The sequence below is a fragment of the Nematolebias whitei genome, chromosome 1 (assembly GCF_014905685.2).
Source record: "Nematolebias whitei isolate Nwh7 chromosome 1, NemWhi1, whole genome shotgun sequence".
Classification (NCBI taxonomy): domain Eukaryota; kingdom Metazoa; phylum Chordata; class Actinopteri; order Cyprinodontiformes; family Rivulidae; genus Nematolebias; species Nematolebias whitei.
Genome location: NC_056498.1, coordinates 10,277,952 through 10,295,277, shown reverse-complemented (window position 1 = coordinate 10,295,277; position 17,326 = coordinate 10,277,952). Strand labels below are relative to the sequence as shown.

Sequence of the window (17,326 nt, the reverse complement as noted above, 5' to 3'; positions counted from 1 at the left end):
ATACCTTTTTTTCTTCCCAGCTTAGCTGTTTTTTTTGGTACCACTTTACTATAAGCATATAATATTGTAAGCATATTTACAATATAATATAATAATATAATATATTATATTGTTCTGTTATATTTGGTTGTTCATATAATATTTACAATAAGCATATAATATTGTACTTTATCACTGCATTATAAGTATCTACAACTAATATTATATCCTAAAGAATTAGGTTTACAAATGCTTATTGTGCTTACAAGGTAGTGACTTAGTCTGAAATGTTTAATATAACAACTCTAGATGAAATATATAGATGAACACATTTGTTTCACTATTTGGAAAGAAACTGGTCAGTTTTCTCTCGGTCACCCTTAATTAATGCATAATAAGCAGTTATTAATGATATATAAAGTGCTTATAGAGGAATTAATAATTATCTATAAACTATTAGCCATCTATAAGGGGAGCCTTACTGTAAAGTGGTACCTGTTTTTAATTAACTATATTTTATGCACGTTATTAATTTATCCAATCTGCCTGTTTATTTGCCTGTTTTGTAGCATTACCATTGTTTTATTGTTGGCATTAGCTTGATTTAACACGTGCCTGTTTTAGTGTAAGATGTCCTCGAGAGTGCTGAAGGGTGCCCATAAATAAAATGTTTTATTAAAATAAAAATAAAAAGAGCTAATTTTGTTGTGTGTTTTAGAGAATCCTGATTGTCTCTAAAACGATTAAAGCAGAAAGGATCCAGCCGAGGCCAAGTGAAAGACCATGTGATGAATTAATGACTAAAGGAGGCGCTGGTCTGACTGGAGCTCTCAGAGAGAACAGGGAGGGCTGACTTTGATTCATTCTGAGCATTCTAGCTAATGCTAGGCTAGCTGGAGAGCAGTCTGGTTACCTGCTCATGGATGATGTCTGAAAGCTCCTTCACCATGTCTTTAAAGTTGGACTTCAGGCCCTCGTGGTACTCGAACTGATCCTCTTTAATCAGTCGCTCGTTGATGTCCAGAGCCATGCTGCACACCTCGACGAAACGCCTGCATGTGTTGAAACAAAACAAATGGAGAAGGTTTGAGTTGACTCTGGAGCCCACATCAGACCATTCACTGTGTTTCTGAGAAACTGGTTCACCTGAAAACATCCTTGAGCTCTTTGGTTTTCTTGTTGCCCCACGGGGTGGGTTTGCTGTCATCCAGGAATGCTCGGGCGTACGCCATGGGACCTGCGTTCACCTGCGACAAAAACATGCCAGACAGAGGTTGTTGTGTTGTTTTTACACGGTGATAATACTCAACACAGATAATATTCAGTTCATTCTGCTTCACTTCATTTATTTATTTATTTTGCTTGTCTGAGGAAGCGCAGAGTAACCGATCTTGGTGAGTGGAGGGAGTAGTTTAATCCAACACCAGGTGCAGTGGAGGAGCCAGGGGGTGGCCAGTGGTGGCCTTGACCACCATAAATTAATCTTTGGACACCCCAGTCATTTGATGAAACTATTTTTTAACAATACAAAAACTAGAAAGCTAAGGTAAGTAAGGTTTCCTCAAACGATGGGGTGGCCGGTTTACATAAGAATGGTGGTGGCCATCTTGGATTTTGACGTTGCAACCCAATTTTCATTAGTGACCTTTCTTAAGCCTAGATGCAGCAACACACCAAAATGGAAGTAGGTTGCTTTTTCCAAGTTATCAAGCTCAAAAGGTGGGCAAAGAGCTATGGTGGCAGCCATCTTGGATTTTGACGTGGCAACCCATTTTTTGAAATGGACCTTTTTTAGATGCAGCCACACACCATGATGGAAGATGGTAGCTCAACTGTTTTTCATCATGCATACGTCTGTGCATGGTGGTTCTTGAAGCACTGACTCCAGCTACAGTCCACTCTTTGTGAATCTCCCCCACATTTCGTAATGGGTTTTGTTTCACCATCCTCTCCAGGGTGCAGTTATCCTTATTGCTTGTACACTTTTTTTTTCTACCACATCTTTTCCTTCCCTTCACCTCTCTATTAATGTGCTTGGACACAGAGCTCTGTGAACAGCCAGCCTCTTTAGCAATGACCTTTTGTGTCTTGCCCTCCTTGTGCAAGGTGTTTTTTGGACAACTGTCAAGTCAGCAGTCTTCTCCATGATTGTGTAGTCTACAGAACTAGACTGAGACCATTTAAAGGCCTTTGCAGGTGTTTTGAGTTAATTAGCGGATTAGAGTGTGGCACCAGGTGTCTTCAATATTGAACCTTTTCACAATATTCTAATTTTCTGAGATACTGAATTTGGGGTTTTCATTAGTTGTCAGTTATAATCATCAACATTAAAATAAATAAACATTTGAAATATATCAGTCTGTGTGTAATTAATGAATATAATATACAAGTTTCACTTTTTAAATGGAATTACTGAAATAAAACAACTTTTTCATGATATTCTAATTTTATGACCAGCACCTGTGTTTGTTCGTTTTGTACCTGCACAGAGACGCAGCCCTGCAGTTTGAGCTGCAGCTGGATCATGTCTACTTCCTGGCTGGAGCACAGCTTGGTGAGCTCTGCCGTCCGAGCCTTCATCTCGTCAATGGCCACATCCACGGGCTTCAGCTCCACGTGCTTCTCTGCCACCACCTCGATGCGCTTCTTCACATACGGGAACGTGTTGGCAGCTGAGGGCGAGAGATTTTTCTGAAAACCACCATGTCTCAGATGTTTCCTCCCACAGACCAAAAACATGCATGTTAGGCTGATAGGTAACTCTAAAGTGTCTCTAGGTGAGAGAGAGAGAGAGTCAACGGTTGTTTGTCTCGTTTGTCTCTATGTGTCCCTGTGGTGGACTGGAGACCTGTCCAAGGTGTCCCCCGCCTCTCACACAGTGACTGTTGCACATGGACACCAGTGACCCAGAAAAGAAGAAGTAGGTAAACATAATGAATGGATGGATGGATATCAGTGATGCGTTCTTTAATGATCAGATACAAAAATGTTTTGGAGGATTTTTTGTGTTTCTGACACTATTACATGATTAAACACTCCCCGGGTCAAATTGACCCACAAACATTATTGCTTGCTTTACCTCAGAAACGAACACAACAGGAGGGTTAAACAAACAGGAACAAAAAGTGTTTGTTGTCAGTCAGCGTGCACGAGAACAGAAACTACACCCGTTAAGTAAACAGCTAGCTGCTGCAGGAAGCAGCTGGTAATGGGATTCTTAAACAAAGTGCTGATGCTTTGTAGGAAAAAGATTCCCGTTTTGCTCCATTAAATGGATCTGATGTCTGTTTTCAAACATAAAGCTCATGATTAATTAATGTGCTGCTCAGATAACTCATGTCAGGCTCACAGTGCTTGTGTACTTTGGCACCGTGTCACAGATCAAGGCAATAAAAAAGTGGCACCAGCTGCTGTCAAACATCCTGGCCCGGCGTCTCACGTACTGATGAGGACAGTCCTCCTTTTGCACTGCTCCTCCACGCCACCGTGCTTCTTCCCCGACAGCGTGTACGGTGTCTCAAACACAAAGCGGTTGATGTTGTGGCACTTCTCAAAGTCCGTCTTCTTCTCCGGCGCCTCCTTCTCCTCGAAGTACGGCTTGACAAATGTCACCTGAACGTAGGCGAAGCGGGAGTCCAGCTCTTTGGGGTTCACCTGGATCACAACAGGTCAAATGTAAGTTCAGTTACAGTCTGGTAGATCAAGTCAGAGTCCACTTATCTCCTATCCTCTATTTGCCACACCTTATTTGAGTCCTGAATGATCCGGACGTTTTCTGGGCCAAACTTTTCTCCGTAGAGCGTCAGCAGCCGCTGGGAGATTTCTGACAGGCCGGTGAGTTTGGGCTCTTTGTAAATGTACTCCTTCCCATCTTCTTCCTCAAAGAAAACCTGACAAATACAGATGGTCACCAAAGGACCCGTCAGTTTAACTGGGCTCTGAGAAAATATTTTTCCTTCAGTTTGCTTTGATTGAAAATAATAATGATTAAGGTGGATCTGTAAATATAACCCAACACTTTTATTTAAATCACATCATTGTAGAAACTGAGGACAATGGATTTCTATTTTTAAAGCTTTATGTATCAAACAGATTTGACATAATTAATGTAAAAACTGAATAAAACGCATTCATTGTAAAATGTTGCAAACTAAAAACAAACCAAAAAAAATCTACCGGTAAGTGTTTTTCTATAACAAGAAGCTTTGAAAAACCTCAAAAAGCACTGCAGTGAAAAAAAAAAAACTGAACGTTTCGTAACTAAATCATCCAACTTTTATTAAAATCAAAACATATTTATTGTCTCTCTGAAAAAACAACTTAGGATGGCAAAACTAGATCTGAATGAACCACTAAACTAATGTCCAGCTGTCAGCACAGTGGTGGAGCACTGATGGTCTGGGCCTCTTGCAGTCACTGAATTGAGCATGAACTCCTCTGTAGAGGGTTGTAGAGTCAAATGTGAGTCCATCTGTCTGACAGCTGAAGCTGGAACCAAACTGGGTCACACAGCAGCTAATCTACAACAGAACGGCTCAGAAAGAAAAGAATCGAGATCCTGCAACAGTCCTACCAAAGTCCAGAACCTCAGCCTGACTGCACTGCTGTGGTGGGACCTTCAGAGAGCTGAGTAGAAATGAATATCTGCAGCAATATTGTAAAGAAGAGTGGGACAATTTTCCTCCACAACCATGAGGATGACTGTTGAAGTCCAACAGAAAATGACTGACCTGAACTTACTGCTGCTCCACAATCTGCTACGTCATTATGTGTTTTTTGTTTTTCCACACGCTGCTTCAGCGTTCGTCTTTATTCATTCAACCTTCATTTATACAGGTTAATCCCACTGAGCCTCGGGGACTCATTTACAAGAGAGACCTGCTAATAATCTTACAATAGCTGTTAGCATAATATAGACACAGAGTCCAGAGTTGACCACCTGGACCTGGTTGGACATATTCAAAGAACATTTTATACCAGTACTAACAGATATTTAGTTATATAATAATAATAATAATAATAATAATAATAATAATAAAGAAAGATTTAAGGCATTTAACAATAAGTATTATTTAAGTGCCTACTATGGATTCATCATTACACCTGTATATTTGTCCCCACGTGCCCTTCAGCTGTCCTGCCTGTGTTCATGAAGCAAAGCTGCAGCGGGTGCTGCACCACAGCCTCACCTGACCATAAAAAGCCACTCTGAAGTACGTGCCGAGCAGCCTGCGGCCTGACTGGATCACCTCCATGATTTTGTTGTAGGCTCTGTGCAGCGTGTCGTAGAGTCGGCTGAGCTTCTGCAGAAAACAAACAAAAACAAAGAACACCATCAGTGCATGTCTGCTACAGCCTTTACAAGTGTGTGTGTGTGTTGGTGTTGCTAGGAAGTTAGTTATGAACCATTGCAGCAATGATGCAAATATTTCAGTGGCTCACTGGGTCCCACTGTCATGTGCAAACAGTAGTTGGCCCGTTGCACACCAACAAAGCACACTGAACCCCCCCGAGTCAAGGACTGAGGGCTGTTTCAGGACATGCAGGATGATCTGGCTCTTCCTCGGACACTTTCAGAACATCCAGGCTGGAAAGCCAAAGTGACTAAACATGTCATGGTGTTCCCACAGTGAGCTCAGCCCAGCAGCTTGTAGCTGATGAACCTCCAGATGACCAACATGTCCAGATGATCTGGTTGCCCAGCATCTGGTACCTGGTTACATCCTGAAACCATGATGAGACTTTTTGGGTTTGTTTTTTTTTAATGTGTGAACACATTATGGAGGCATAGCCCTGGTTTCAGCAATGACACCACATTAGTAAAACAAGAGTCCTGAAAACCACAGCGTGGTTGCTCCCTCACTCTACAACGTCCCCTCTGCTGAGCAGGAAGTTTGATTGGGGTAGGTTTGAAGAACTGATCCAGGTCTTTACCCAGAATGAGCTGGTCCCAGATGATATCCTGCTTATCCACCACCTGACCACCAAGGTGAAAAGATGATAATGTTTTAGCTCATGTCTGTGCATGTTTGTTTATTAGCAAAATATCTCATACAGTAGCTAAAAGTCATTCCCAACGCAGAGTGCCAAACAACTGCAAAAGCTGTTTTTGTCCCCGTCGCAGAGCGAAGAGGGTGAAATGGAAATGCCCTCCACCTGTCCAGCAGTCTGTGCATGTTGTGAGCATGATAACTTGAAACATAAGTGAGGTACTGACTTCCATTTTGGTCTGTGCCTGCATCTAGGAGCAAAAAAGGTCACCATTAAAAAATTGGGTTGCCAAGTCAAAATCCAAGATGGCCACCAGCCAGCCCATCAGATGAGGAAACTATGCTAGGTGTTATACCATATTTTCCGCCGTAAACGTTGCTCCTCCCTATAAGTCACATAAGTCCAAAAATGTCTAATAAAGTGGAAAAATCCATAAATATGTCACTTCGCTGTTTATGTCGTAACAGAGGCCAGCCGAGTCTGGGTGGATGGATCGGACGGCATCTGCAGCCAGTTTCTTAGGATCCACTGTGGGACGGACCTTTACAAGAGATCCTTCCTGTCTACAGCATCAGTATCTATAACATCTCTTAATGAAATGAGGATAACGAGTTACAACAACAAATAATTTCCCTTTGGGATTAATAAAGTATATTTGAATTGAATTGAATTGAATTGAATTGAATCTATTATGCGTCACCGCTGACAACCCGAAAATGTGGGCCGGTGTTGTGCCAAAAATCGATTGGCTGCCAACTGGCAGCCATGGGAGCGTGAACAGGAGGACTTTAACAAGAATTCAACAAGATTAACACTGAAAAACAATTATTTGTTTGCTCGAAATTATTGTAAAGTTGTGTCTCAGTTTAACTTTTGCTTAATAAATACACTTTGACTACAATCAGCTGTATTTCAAAAGCTGATTCCTGGAAACATGAGTGTGCAGAGGGCAACTCGGTCCATTTCTTCAAAATTTAACAAGATAACCACCTAAAAACTATTATTTGTTAGCTTGACTTTATAGCAAAGGTGTGTCTCAGTTGAACATTTACTTAATAAATGCATTTTGATGGTCAAATCAGCTTAATTTCACAGGGGCGACACAGTGAAATGAAGCTAATTCAGTTGCTTGTCGATGACAAGCTGAATGTGTCAATAGCCACTTTTACATATTACATGATACAATGGCATGCCATACTACTCTGCTGCTATCTAGCAGCTGAAAAATGGCAGTGTTCAATATTTTCAGTCAGAATGAATAAAAACGGTCATATCTCAGCCAAAAATTGGTTAATAAATATGGAAAAAATCCATAAATAAGTCGCTTCAACGTGTAAGTTGCAGTGCATGTAAATTATGGAAGAAAAAAAAGTGACTTATACAGCGAAAAATACGGTACTGCTTAAAAGTAGTTTCCTCAAACGAGTGGGTTAAAAACAAGGAACATGACGACTTCGACTTAATGTCAGAGTCAGAGTTTCTTTATTGTCATTCGCACCTCATGTGGTACATGTGGTGGAGCGAAATTATGTACACGGGGTCCCAGTTACATCCAACAATAAAATGTATAAGAAAAACAGTAATAACATCTAAGATATGAACTAAGAAAAACATCAACTAAATATACGCTAAGCACTCATAACGTAAAACATTGAACATCAGCACAAACATGAACATGAGTCTGTGAGCAGATGTGCACGCATGAACAAATCAACATTGAAACAGATCAGCAGCAACATGAACAGATCAGCAGCAACATGATATGGTTTTTCACAGTGATTATTCTAGTTAGAGATTCATGAGTCTAACAGCCTCAGGGTAGAAGCTGTTCCTCAGTCTAGTGGTTCTACACTTAATGCTCCTTAACCTCCTTCCAGAGGGGAGTGGGGCAAAAAGTGTGTGTGCTGGGTGGGTGGGGTCCTTCATGATGCAAGTGGCCCTCTTCCTGCATCTGGAGGTGTAGATGTCTGTGATGGTGGGGAGACTGATTCCAACAGATTTCTGTGCAGCCTTCACCACTCTCTGCAAAGTTTTTCTTTCTGCAGCTGTGCAGCCTCCATACCACACGTTGATGCTCGAGCACAGGATGCTCTCCACTGCACACCTGTAGAAGGAGGTGAGGACTGAGCTTCCCAGACCAGCTCGCCTCAGCCGTCTGAGGAAGTAGAGTCTCTGATGAGCTTTCTTGATCAGGCTGGTGGTGTTGTTGCTCCAGCTGAGTTTGTCATTCATGTGTACACCCAAGTACTTGTAGCTGGAGACCACTTCCACCGCAGATCCTCTTATGTTCAGGGGGGTGTAGGTGTTTTTGTTCCTTCTGAAGTCCACAATCATCTCCTTTGTCTTCTTCACATTGATGTGAAGGTTATTCTCTCTGCACCAGCTCTCCAGGTGTTCCACCTCTTGCCTGTAGCTGGACTCATCATTGTTTGTGATGCATCCCACCACCGCTGTATCATCTGCAAACTTTAAAATGTGACAGCCTGGATGGGTAGCTGCACAATCATATGTGAGCAGAGTAAACAGAAGGGGGCTCAACACACATCCCTGAGGAGAGCCAGTGCTGAGGGTTATGGTGGAGGAGGAGAGGTTGTGGATCCTCACTAACTGTGGTCTGTTTGTTAAAAAGTCTAGTACCCAGTTGCAGATGGAGGGGCTTAGTCCTAGTGTGGATAGTTTGTCCATCAGGGTTTGGGGGATCATGGTGTTGAAGGCGGATGTGAAGTCCACAAAGAGCATACGGACGTAAGAGTTTTTCTGCTCCAGGTGGTTGAGCGCAGTGTGGACCACAGAGGAGATGGCATCCTCTGTTGATCGGTTCTCACGGTATGCATACTGATGAGGGTCCTCGTTGATGTTGATGGTTGTTTTGATGCGAGTCATGACCAGTTTTTCAAAGCATTTAGCGACTATCGGGGTGAGGGCCACTGGCCGATAGTCATTCAGACCAGTCACTGTAGAGCTTTTTGGGACTGGGATGATGGTGGCAGTCTTCAGGCAGGTGGGAACTGTCTCCAGGGTAAGTGAGGTGTTAAAGATGTCTGCCAGCACCTCACAGAGCTGATCAGCACATTCCTTCAACACTTTTCCGGGGATGTTGTCTGGGCCAGTTGCTTTGTGCGGATTAATCCTCCTGAAGGTACTCCTTACTTCTGCTGAGGTCACGCTGAGATGCTCTTCATCCGGTGGCGAGGTGAGTCTGGTGCTGGGTGGTCTGTTCGGGTCTTCAAAGCGTGCATAGAACTTGTTGAGGGCATCAGGCAGAGATGGGTCTTTGGGGCATTGTTCACTCCTTCCTTTATAATCTGTTATGCACTTAATGCCCCTCCACATGCTCCGAGGGTCTTGTGAGATGAATTGACCCTCGATCCTCTTTGCATATAAGGCCTTGGCCTTCTTAATACCAGCAACCAGCTCTTTTCTTGTCCTACTCAGCTCCTCTGAGTTTCCAGACCTGAAGGCAGTGTTCCTGGCTTCCAGCAGGGTACGCACCTCTGCATTCAGCCAAGGTTTTCTGTTTGGGTAGCTTTTAACATTTCTGATAGTGGAGACTGTGTCAGTACATGTACTAATGTAACCCAGGACTGAGGATGTGTATTGGTCAAGATCAAGCGAACCTCCATTTTCAGCAGCTTCTCTGAAAACTTGCCAGTCTGTTCGATCAAAACAATCTCTCAGTATGGGGCCACTGTCCTGGATCCAACATTTAACTTTCTTTTGTACCGGTCTGGAGCGTCTCAGCGGGGGCATGTAAGCAGGAGCCAGGAAGATTGAGATGTGGTCTGACAGTCCTAGGTGGGGGCGGGGTTCGGCTTTGTATGCATCTTTTACGTTCGTGTAAACACGGTCCAGCGTGTGGTCTCCACGTGTTGGAATCATCACATGCTGATTAAAGCTTGGGAGACAGTCCTTTAGATTCACGTGGTTAAAGTCTCTGGCTACAACGTAAAGAGCCTCGGGGTGTTTGTTCTGCAGCGAGCTGATGATATCATGAAGCTCCTGTAGTGATTCATTAGCATTAGCGTCCGGAGGAATGTAAACAACTGTGATAAAAGTCACTGTGAACTCTCGGGGTAGATAATGTGGCCGACATTTCACTGTTATTTGCTCCAAAGCCTTCGAGCATGAGCTATTTACAACAGTACAGTTGGTGGACCAACTCTTACTCACGTAAATGCATACTCCGCCCCCCCGTGATTTCCCCGTTAGCTCGCTGCAGCCGTCCGCTCGAAAAAAAAAGTCTGTCATCCAGCTGGAAGACTGAGTCCGGCGTTTCACTTGTAATCCACGTTTCCGTGAGGCAAAGCACTGCACACTTCTTCATCTCTTCTGAGGCGCCCGCTCTCAGACGAAGTAAATCCACCTTGTTGTCCAACGAGCGGACATTCGACCGAAAGAGAGACGGCATGGGGAGTTTACCGGCTTTAGCGTTAGCTCGTAGCCTCACCATAACCCCCGCCCGGCATCCTCTCCTCTTAAGCCGGGAGCAGCGCTTCCTCTTCTGCCCGCTGGAACGCCTCTGCTGCAGCTTCCAGGTAGATGACTTTAAGATCTGCATTCTGCCGAACGTAGCTTTGAGTTTGTTGCTGATTTCTGCTATATTTCGTGGCAAATCCGCTCCTATTCTCATCAGTTCGGTTCGGCTATAGTTCACACGCATAAATCGCGCGGAGTCAGGCACAGATTCAATATCAAAACTTCTAAAAACTGGGATGGTACCGGGAGCCTGTGAAGCTGCAACTGCTCTGAGCGCGGCCATCTTGGAATCTGCGGAATCTTGGAATGTGTGGCTGCAATTAGGCATAAGAAAGGTCATTAAGACATTTGTGTTGCCACATCAAAATCTAAGATGGCTGACGCCACTTGTGAGCTGGATAACTTTAAAAATAAGCAATGTGCCGACTTCCATGTTGGTGTGCGGCTACATCTATTGTAGGTGCAAGCGAGGTACCTTTTGAAGATTGGGTTGCTGTGTGTGTGTGTGTGTGCACAAATCGACCACCTCTACTGAAGAAACAATGCTTTTTTAGTTATTTTACTGCTTAAAAGTATTGTTTCATCAAATGAGAGGGGTGGCCCATCATTAGTCTATGGTGACCATGGCCACCATTGGCCACCCCCTTGGCTCCACCACTGCGCCTGGTGGTGGATAAAATTGCTCTCTCTACTTGCCGATATCCGTCACTCTGCACTGCTTGGGATAGAAAAAAACCCACACATTTCAATCCTTCAGTGATGATATCAGCTTGTTTAATTTTGCCTTTACATTTTGGAGGGAACTGTGTCTCTGTGTTAGCAAAATACCTCATGAACCACTCAACATGTCCAAGTGACTTTAGGAAACACAAAACATGACTGGATGGAGTTTAGTGAAACAAATGTTCTTCACATGTTCTAAATTTAAATGAGGACACAACCGAAGTTAATATTTTTGGTTCCAGTGCAAACCACAGTGCTTCTCCTTCAGATTTAGACCGACTAGAGCCGTTTGTAAAATCTCATGTAAAACATTTAGGGGTGATGCTTGATTCAAATTTTAATCTTGAGAAACATAAGTTCTGTAGTAAAAAAAAAAAACAAAAAAAAAACTCTTTTTAAACTGTGGCTTTTATCTAAAGTAAAATCATTTTTATCCAAACAGACTTTGAACGTCTGACTCATACTTTTATTACCTCTCAACTAGATTACTGCAAAGCCAAGCCTGTCATGACTGCAGTCAGTTCAAAACTCTGCAGCTTGTCCTTTAACACAAAGAAGCATGAACATATTTTCCTGGTGCTACATCCCTTCACTGACTTCATTACATTGATATTTAAATGGCGCTGGTAAAGGCGACATGCAGCAGTAGTGAAGCATCTGCTTTTGTGCGTGTTTTATGCTAATACTCTTTGTTCCTGTTCTTTCTTGGTCATTTTATGCATATGGTAATAATAGCTATGGCCTATCCTTGTGTGGTTTGTTTTCTGGTGCTTTTGTGGTGTGAGTCTTCGTCTGTCACTCCTGTGGTCATTAACGGTGAAGTTGTTGAGGTGGTGCATCATTAGAAATATCTGAACTGTTCTTGACGACAAAGTGACCTTTGACCTCTATGTGAACTCACTTCGTAAGAAGGCCCACCAGAGAATGTATTTTTTATCAGAAGCTCTGTGGTTTTAATGTTGATTTGACTTTTATGAGAATGTTTTATTCATGTTTCATTGAGTCTTTTAACTTTCACCTTCATCTGTTGGTTTGGACTTTTGACATGTAAGAACAGGTACAAACTCTTGGGGATTGTCAGGATGTGCAACAAAACGGTTGGCATAGCCCTGCAGAACCTCACTGACATACAGAACCTCACTGACCTAAAGAAGGCCAGGCTGATTCTGGCAGATCCTGATCATCACTCCATGGTGAGGTCAGATTGCTTTCATTTGGATGCAGGTATCTGCTGCCCAGATATAGAACAAACCGACTGAAAAACTCATTCATCCCTGTAGAGATCAGGTTTCTCAACGAACACTGATGATTTCTGTTATTTTAACATCTCAGTGTCTAGTCTGGATGTTTTATATCTACTGACTGTGAAACTATTTGCCCCTTGGGGATAATAAAGATTCTTGAACCTGACTCCCTGTTTGTTTTAGAATTAATTTGGACGTTTTATTGATGATCTATATGGACCTGAATGGACAGGCTCCTTCATACCTGTGTGACCTCATGCAGCCCGGTGCCCTCCAGATCCCTCAGATCTAATGGTCACTTGTTTTTGGTTGCCCCCCACATTCTAAGCTGGTCCACAAAGGTGATAAGGTGTTGCCAGCTGTAGCTCTTAAACCAGGGGTGTCAAACTCACTTGCAAAGAGGCCAAAATTAAAACCTTTTTCAAACTAAGGGCCAGTTTCAGAATCTACATCAACTTAAGACAAGATAAACATATTTTCTTGGTTGCAGGTTCCTCTAAAAGAGTTTGATTAATTGCATTTAACTCTGTTGCACTTTTTTTTTTTTTCATTCAACCTTTATTTAGACAGGTAAATCCCATTGAGCCTCGAGGACTCATTTACAAGAGAGACCTGATTTCAACAAAGAATGATGACAACAATGGACAACAGTGACAACAATAGACAGCCACAAAAGGCATACAGATTTATTTATTTTTTAACAAATAGGATGGCTAAAAAAGCAGCTAAAACAGCTAGATTCTAAGGCGAATGTACAAAGTAGAAAACTAAAAACAGAAACATGTCTGCATTGGTCCCTGCCAGGAGTCCAACAGATTCTTAAAGCCACTTGGAGAGGTCAAGGTCGAGAGCTTCAGATATTTTTGTAAGATATTCCAGGAAACAGGAGCGGAGCAGGTGAAGACCCTTTTGCCAAGTTCAGTCCTCACTGAGGGAACACTGCAGGTAATAATGTCCTGAGAGCGCACGCTGTAGCTGCACTCACGCAGAGACATGTAGGAGGAGATGTATGAAGGCAGCAGACCAAGAAGTGATTTAAAGATGAAAATGTACCAGTGAGAAAGTCTGTGTGAAGTTAATGATGTCCAGTTAACCAGTGAATACAGGGTGCAGTTGTAAGGATGGTACCATTTGCTGGCTCTGTTTGTGTCTGTGTTTCCCTAGTGTCTCCTCTTCAGTTTAATTGGTGCCACCCTTGTCTCGTCACAGCTGTTTGTAATCACGTCTCGTCTTGTCCCTGTATTTAAGCCGTCTGTTCTGTCTTGTTCCTCGTCGGGTCGTATTCGTTGGGTCTCTGTGTTCTCCTGCGTTCTCCTAAGTCTCCCCTGAGCTCCCTGAGTCCTTCCTGAGTTTTCCTCTGAGCCTTCTGTTTGTCACGTAAGTTTTGCTGCCACGTCAGCTGTTTATTTTGTTCTTTATTCACCATTAAAATATTTATTTTTGTAATCTGCCGAGTTGAGTCCTGTCTGCACTACTGGGTTCGTCCCCGACCACCAAATCCTGACAGCAGTGGTGGGTACGATAATCACATCCAGTTATGAATCTTAGTGCACCATGATAGACAGCATCCAACATCTGCAGGGTTCTTGTAGGAGCGTTCATGTAAATAATGTCACCGTAATCAATGGAGGGAAGGAAAGTCACAGATACAAGGTGTTTCCTAGCATTCAGAGTTAGACAGGATCTGTTTCTGAAAAAGAAACCCAGTTTAACTTTCAGTTTCTTTACAAAGTTTTCCACATGAAGCTTAAAAAAGATATGCGAGTCGACCATGATACCCAAATATTTATAGAAATCAACAAACTCAATGGGGACACCATTTGAGGATGAAATCAGAGGAAGAACTGCTGGGACCAACTTCCTATTTGAAAAAAGCATCCCTTTGGTTTTGTCGGCATTTAAGACAAGTTTGAGGCGGAACAAATCAGACTGGATGATGTTAAAGGCAGATTTCAAAAGCTGGAAAGCCTTATCAACTGTTTTAGCTCAACAATAAACAACTGTATCATCAGCATAGAAATATAAGGATGCATCAGGGATGTTTTGATCTACATTACGTACGTAGATTGTAAAGAGGGTGGGTCCTAAGACTGAGCCTTGTGGTACACCATTGTTGACTGTTAAATAACTGGAGGAAGTATCATTCTGTTGAACACACTGCCTCCGATCTGAGATGGTTAGAGAACCAACCAATGGTGTGTTCTGAGAAACCGATTTCTGAGAGTTTATGACACAAGATGTTATGATCCATAGTGTCAAAAGTTTTAGACAGGTCTAAGAAAAGTGCAGCACAACAATCCTTAGCATCCAGTGCTTCAACAATGTCATTAAGAATCTTCAGTGAAGCAGTTGTTGTGCTGTGTTGTTTCCTGAAACCAGATTAATGGAGAGGTAAGATGTTAAATGAGTCCAGGTAATTTTTGATTTGAGAGTTTATCAGTTTTTCTAGAACCTTGGCTAAAATGCAGAGTTTAGAGATTGGCCGATAGTTGTTCAGTGAGGTGGGGCTGTTGCACTTTTGACATCATAATCAAAGATTACTGAAAAAAATTCAAGCGAAAAGTATTTAATGTTTCACATATCATCTTGGGGGCCAGATGTCAACGAGGGCCACATTTGGCCCCCGGGCTTTGAGTTTTACACATCTGTCCTAAACTGTGGAACCAGCTGCCTCTTCATATCAGACAGGCTTCAACGCTGGCTGTTTTTAAATCTCATCTTAAAACACATTTGTACTCTCTGTTTTTTAATACGGCATGTTAGTTTCCTCTAATGGTTTTATTTTGTCTTGTCATGTTTTTTATTGTTTTTTTCCTTTCAGCTATTGTAATTTGTTGTTTTGCGTGCAGCACTGTGGCCCATGACAGTTGTTTTGAAATGTGTTATGAAAAAAAAAATTGATTTGATTGAAACTAAAAGGTATTCAAAGAACTTGTGGAAGGAGAGAGGAAAGCATGAAGACACAGGAGCAGTATAACTTGTCTGTGAGGAACAGATTGTCTCAAATAATGTCAGCAAGATCCGACATCTTTCATGTCGCTGACCAGACCTTGACACATCTTACACAGTTTGAGAAGCAAATGCATCAGCGTGCTTGTCAAACTGTAGTCTGAGTAATGATCTCCTGCGGGTGTGTTCATCTGATTAAAGAGCTGGAAACAGGACAGCAGGTGTGACCGTTGAGTCGTTGCACGTTCCCCTCGCTCCAGCATTCTGACTCTCAGTGCTAATCATCAGTCAGGGAGTCCCACAGGTACATGTGAGGAAATCAGTGTAGCATGAAATTCTAGGAGCCCTGCTGTCTCAGAACCAGTTGAACAGGTCGGGATAAACGACTGGATCTGTGGAATGCTACAACTTCTCTGACTGAAACCCTTTGTGCTGTAGAAAGGAAGTAATGCTGAACATAACACAACAACACGTACAGAAGTACATTTGTTTCTACACATTCCTTAAGAAACAAAACAGCACAAAGGCCAATGAAAAGACTTGAAACAGACAAGATATAAATGGTAAAATAAAACACTAAAAATCAACTAATGAAAATCTGTAGTTGCTTTTGAGCTGTGGTTTAACAAAATTATTTAAATGAGATTTTTTTTTTCCTTTTCATTATCACACTGGGGGCAGCACGGTGGCACAACTGGTAGAGCTGCTGCCTCTCAGTGAGAAGGTCCCTGGTTCAAACCCCGGTCCAGGGGCCTTTCTGGGTGGAGTTTGCATGTTCTCTCCGTGCATGCGTGGGTTTTCTCCGGGTGCTCCGGTTTCCTCCCACAGACCAAAAACATGCATGTTAGGCTGATTGGTAACTGTAAATTGTCCCTAGGTGTGAGTGAGAGAATGAATGGTTGTTTGTCTCGTTTGTCTCTATGTGGCCCTGTGATGGACTTGCGACCCGTCCAGGGTGTACCCCGCCCCTCGCACAGTGATTGCTGGACATGGGCACCAGCGACCCCCGTGACCCAAAATGGAACAAACGGGTAAAGAAAATGGATGGATGGATGGATGGATTATCACACTGTTGGCCTTCAAACAGTTAAGAGTGTTAGGATTTTTTTTGTCTCCAAACCCGATGTGTCATTTTTCACCACTTTTTATTGTCTGTCCAAACAGATTTCACTTGTAAATGAGTCTTCGAGGCTCAATATGACTTATCTGTTTAAATAAAGGTTGAACGAACGAATTTAAATAAAACAATGAACCAATATAATTAGCAACAAAGTCCATGCTCAATAATCCAGGTATAAAATCCAACATTTTTCAGTCAGGTCATCTAGACAGTTTCTTTTTTTGTGCTGAAACGTTTCGCCTTCGATCCGGAAGCTTCATCAGTCAAGGAAACACACAACAAAACTGAAAATATATGAAAATATAATTAGCCTTGACAAAAAAAAAAATGGTACTCTTAAGAAGCCAGGGATTTCTGTAACTCTGAAACTTCTGCACCGGTCCACGGGTGTTCTGGTCCACCTGTCCACAGGTGTTCTGGTTCACCTGTCCACGGGTGATCTGGTCTACCTGTCCACAGGTGTTCTGGTCCACCTGTCCACCACAGGTGTTCTGGTTCACCTGTCCACGGGTGTTCTGGTCCACCTGTCCACGGGTGTTCTGGTCCACCTGTCCACGGGTGTTCTGGTTCACCTGTCCACGGGTGTTCTGGTCCACCTGTCCACGGGTGTTCTGGTTCACCTGTCCACAGGTGTTCTGGTCCATCTGTCCACGGGTGTTCTGGTCCACCTGTCCACGGGTGTTCTGGTCCACCTGTCCACGGGTGTTCTGGTCCACCTGTCCACCGGTGTTCTGGTCCACCTGTCCACGGGTGTTCTGGTCCACCTGTCCACGGGTGTTCTGGTCCACCTGTCCACGGGTGTTCTGGTTCACCTGTCCACGGGTGTTCTGGTCCACCTGTCCAC

The 17,326-nt window shown here is 43.0% G+C and overlaps 1 protein-coding gene across 1 annotated transcript in view; it reads right to left on the bottom strand.

Annotated features, from left to right (window-relative positions):
* Positions 1-868: 868 nt before the first annotated feature.
* LOC119414675 (dedicator of cytokinesis protein 11) overlaps positions 869-17,326 on the bottom strand; it is a 93,390-nt gene continuing 76,932 nt past the window's right edge. Inside the window, exons 12-17 of the mRNA XM_037681779.1 lie at positions 5,169-5,282; positions 3,723-3,869; positions 3,423-3,633; positions 2,461-2,651; positions 1,126-1,226; positions 869-1,031 (exon numbers count right to left, since the gene is read on the bottom strand). Coding sequence (XP_037537707.1) covers positions 869-1,031; positions 1,126-1,226; positions 2,461-2,651; positions 3,423-3,633; positions 3,723-3,869; positions 5,169-5,282 — 927 coding nt within the window. The remainder of the gene's footprint in view (positions 1,032-1,125; positions 1,227-2,460; positions 2,652-3,422; positions 3,634-3,722; positions 3,870-5,168; positions 5,283-17,326) is intronic.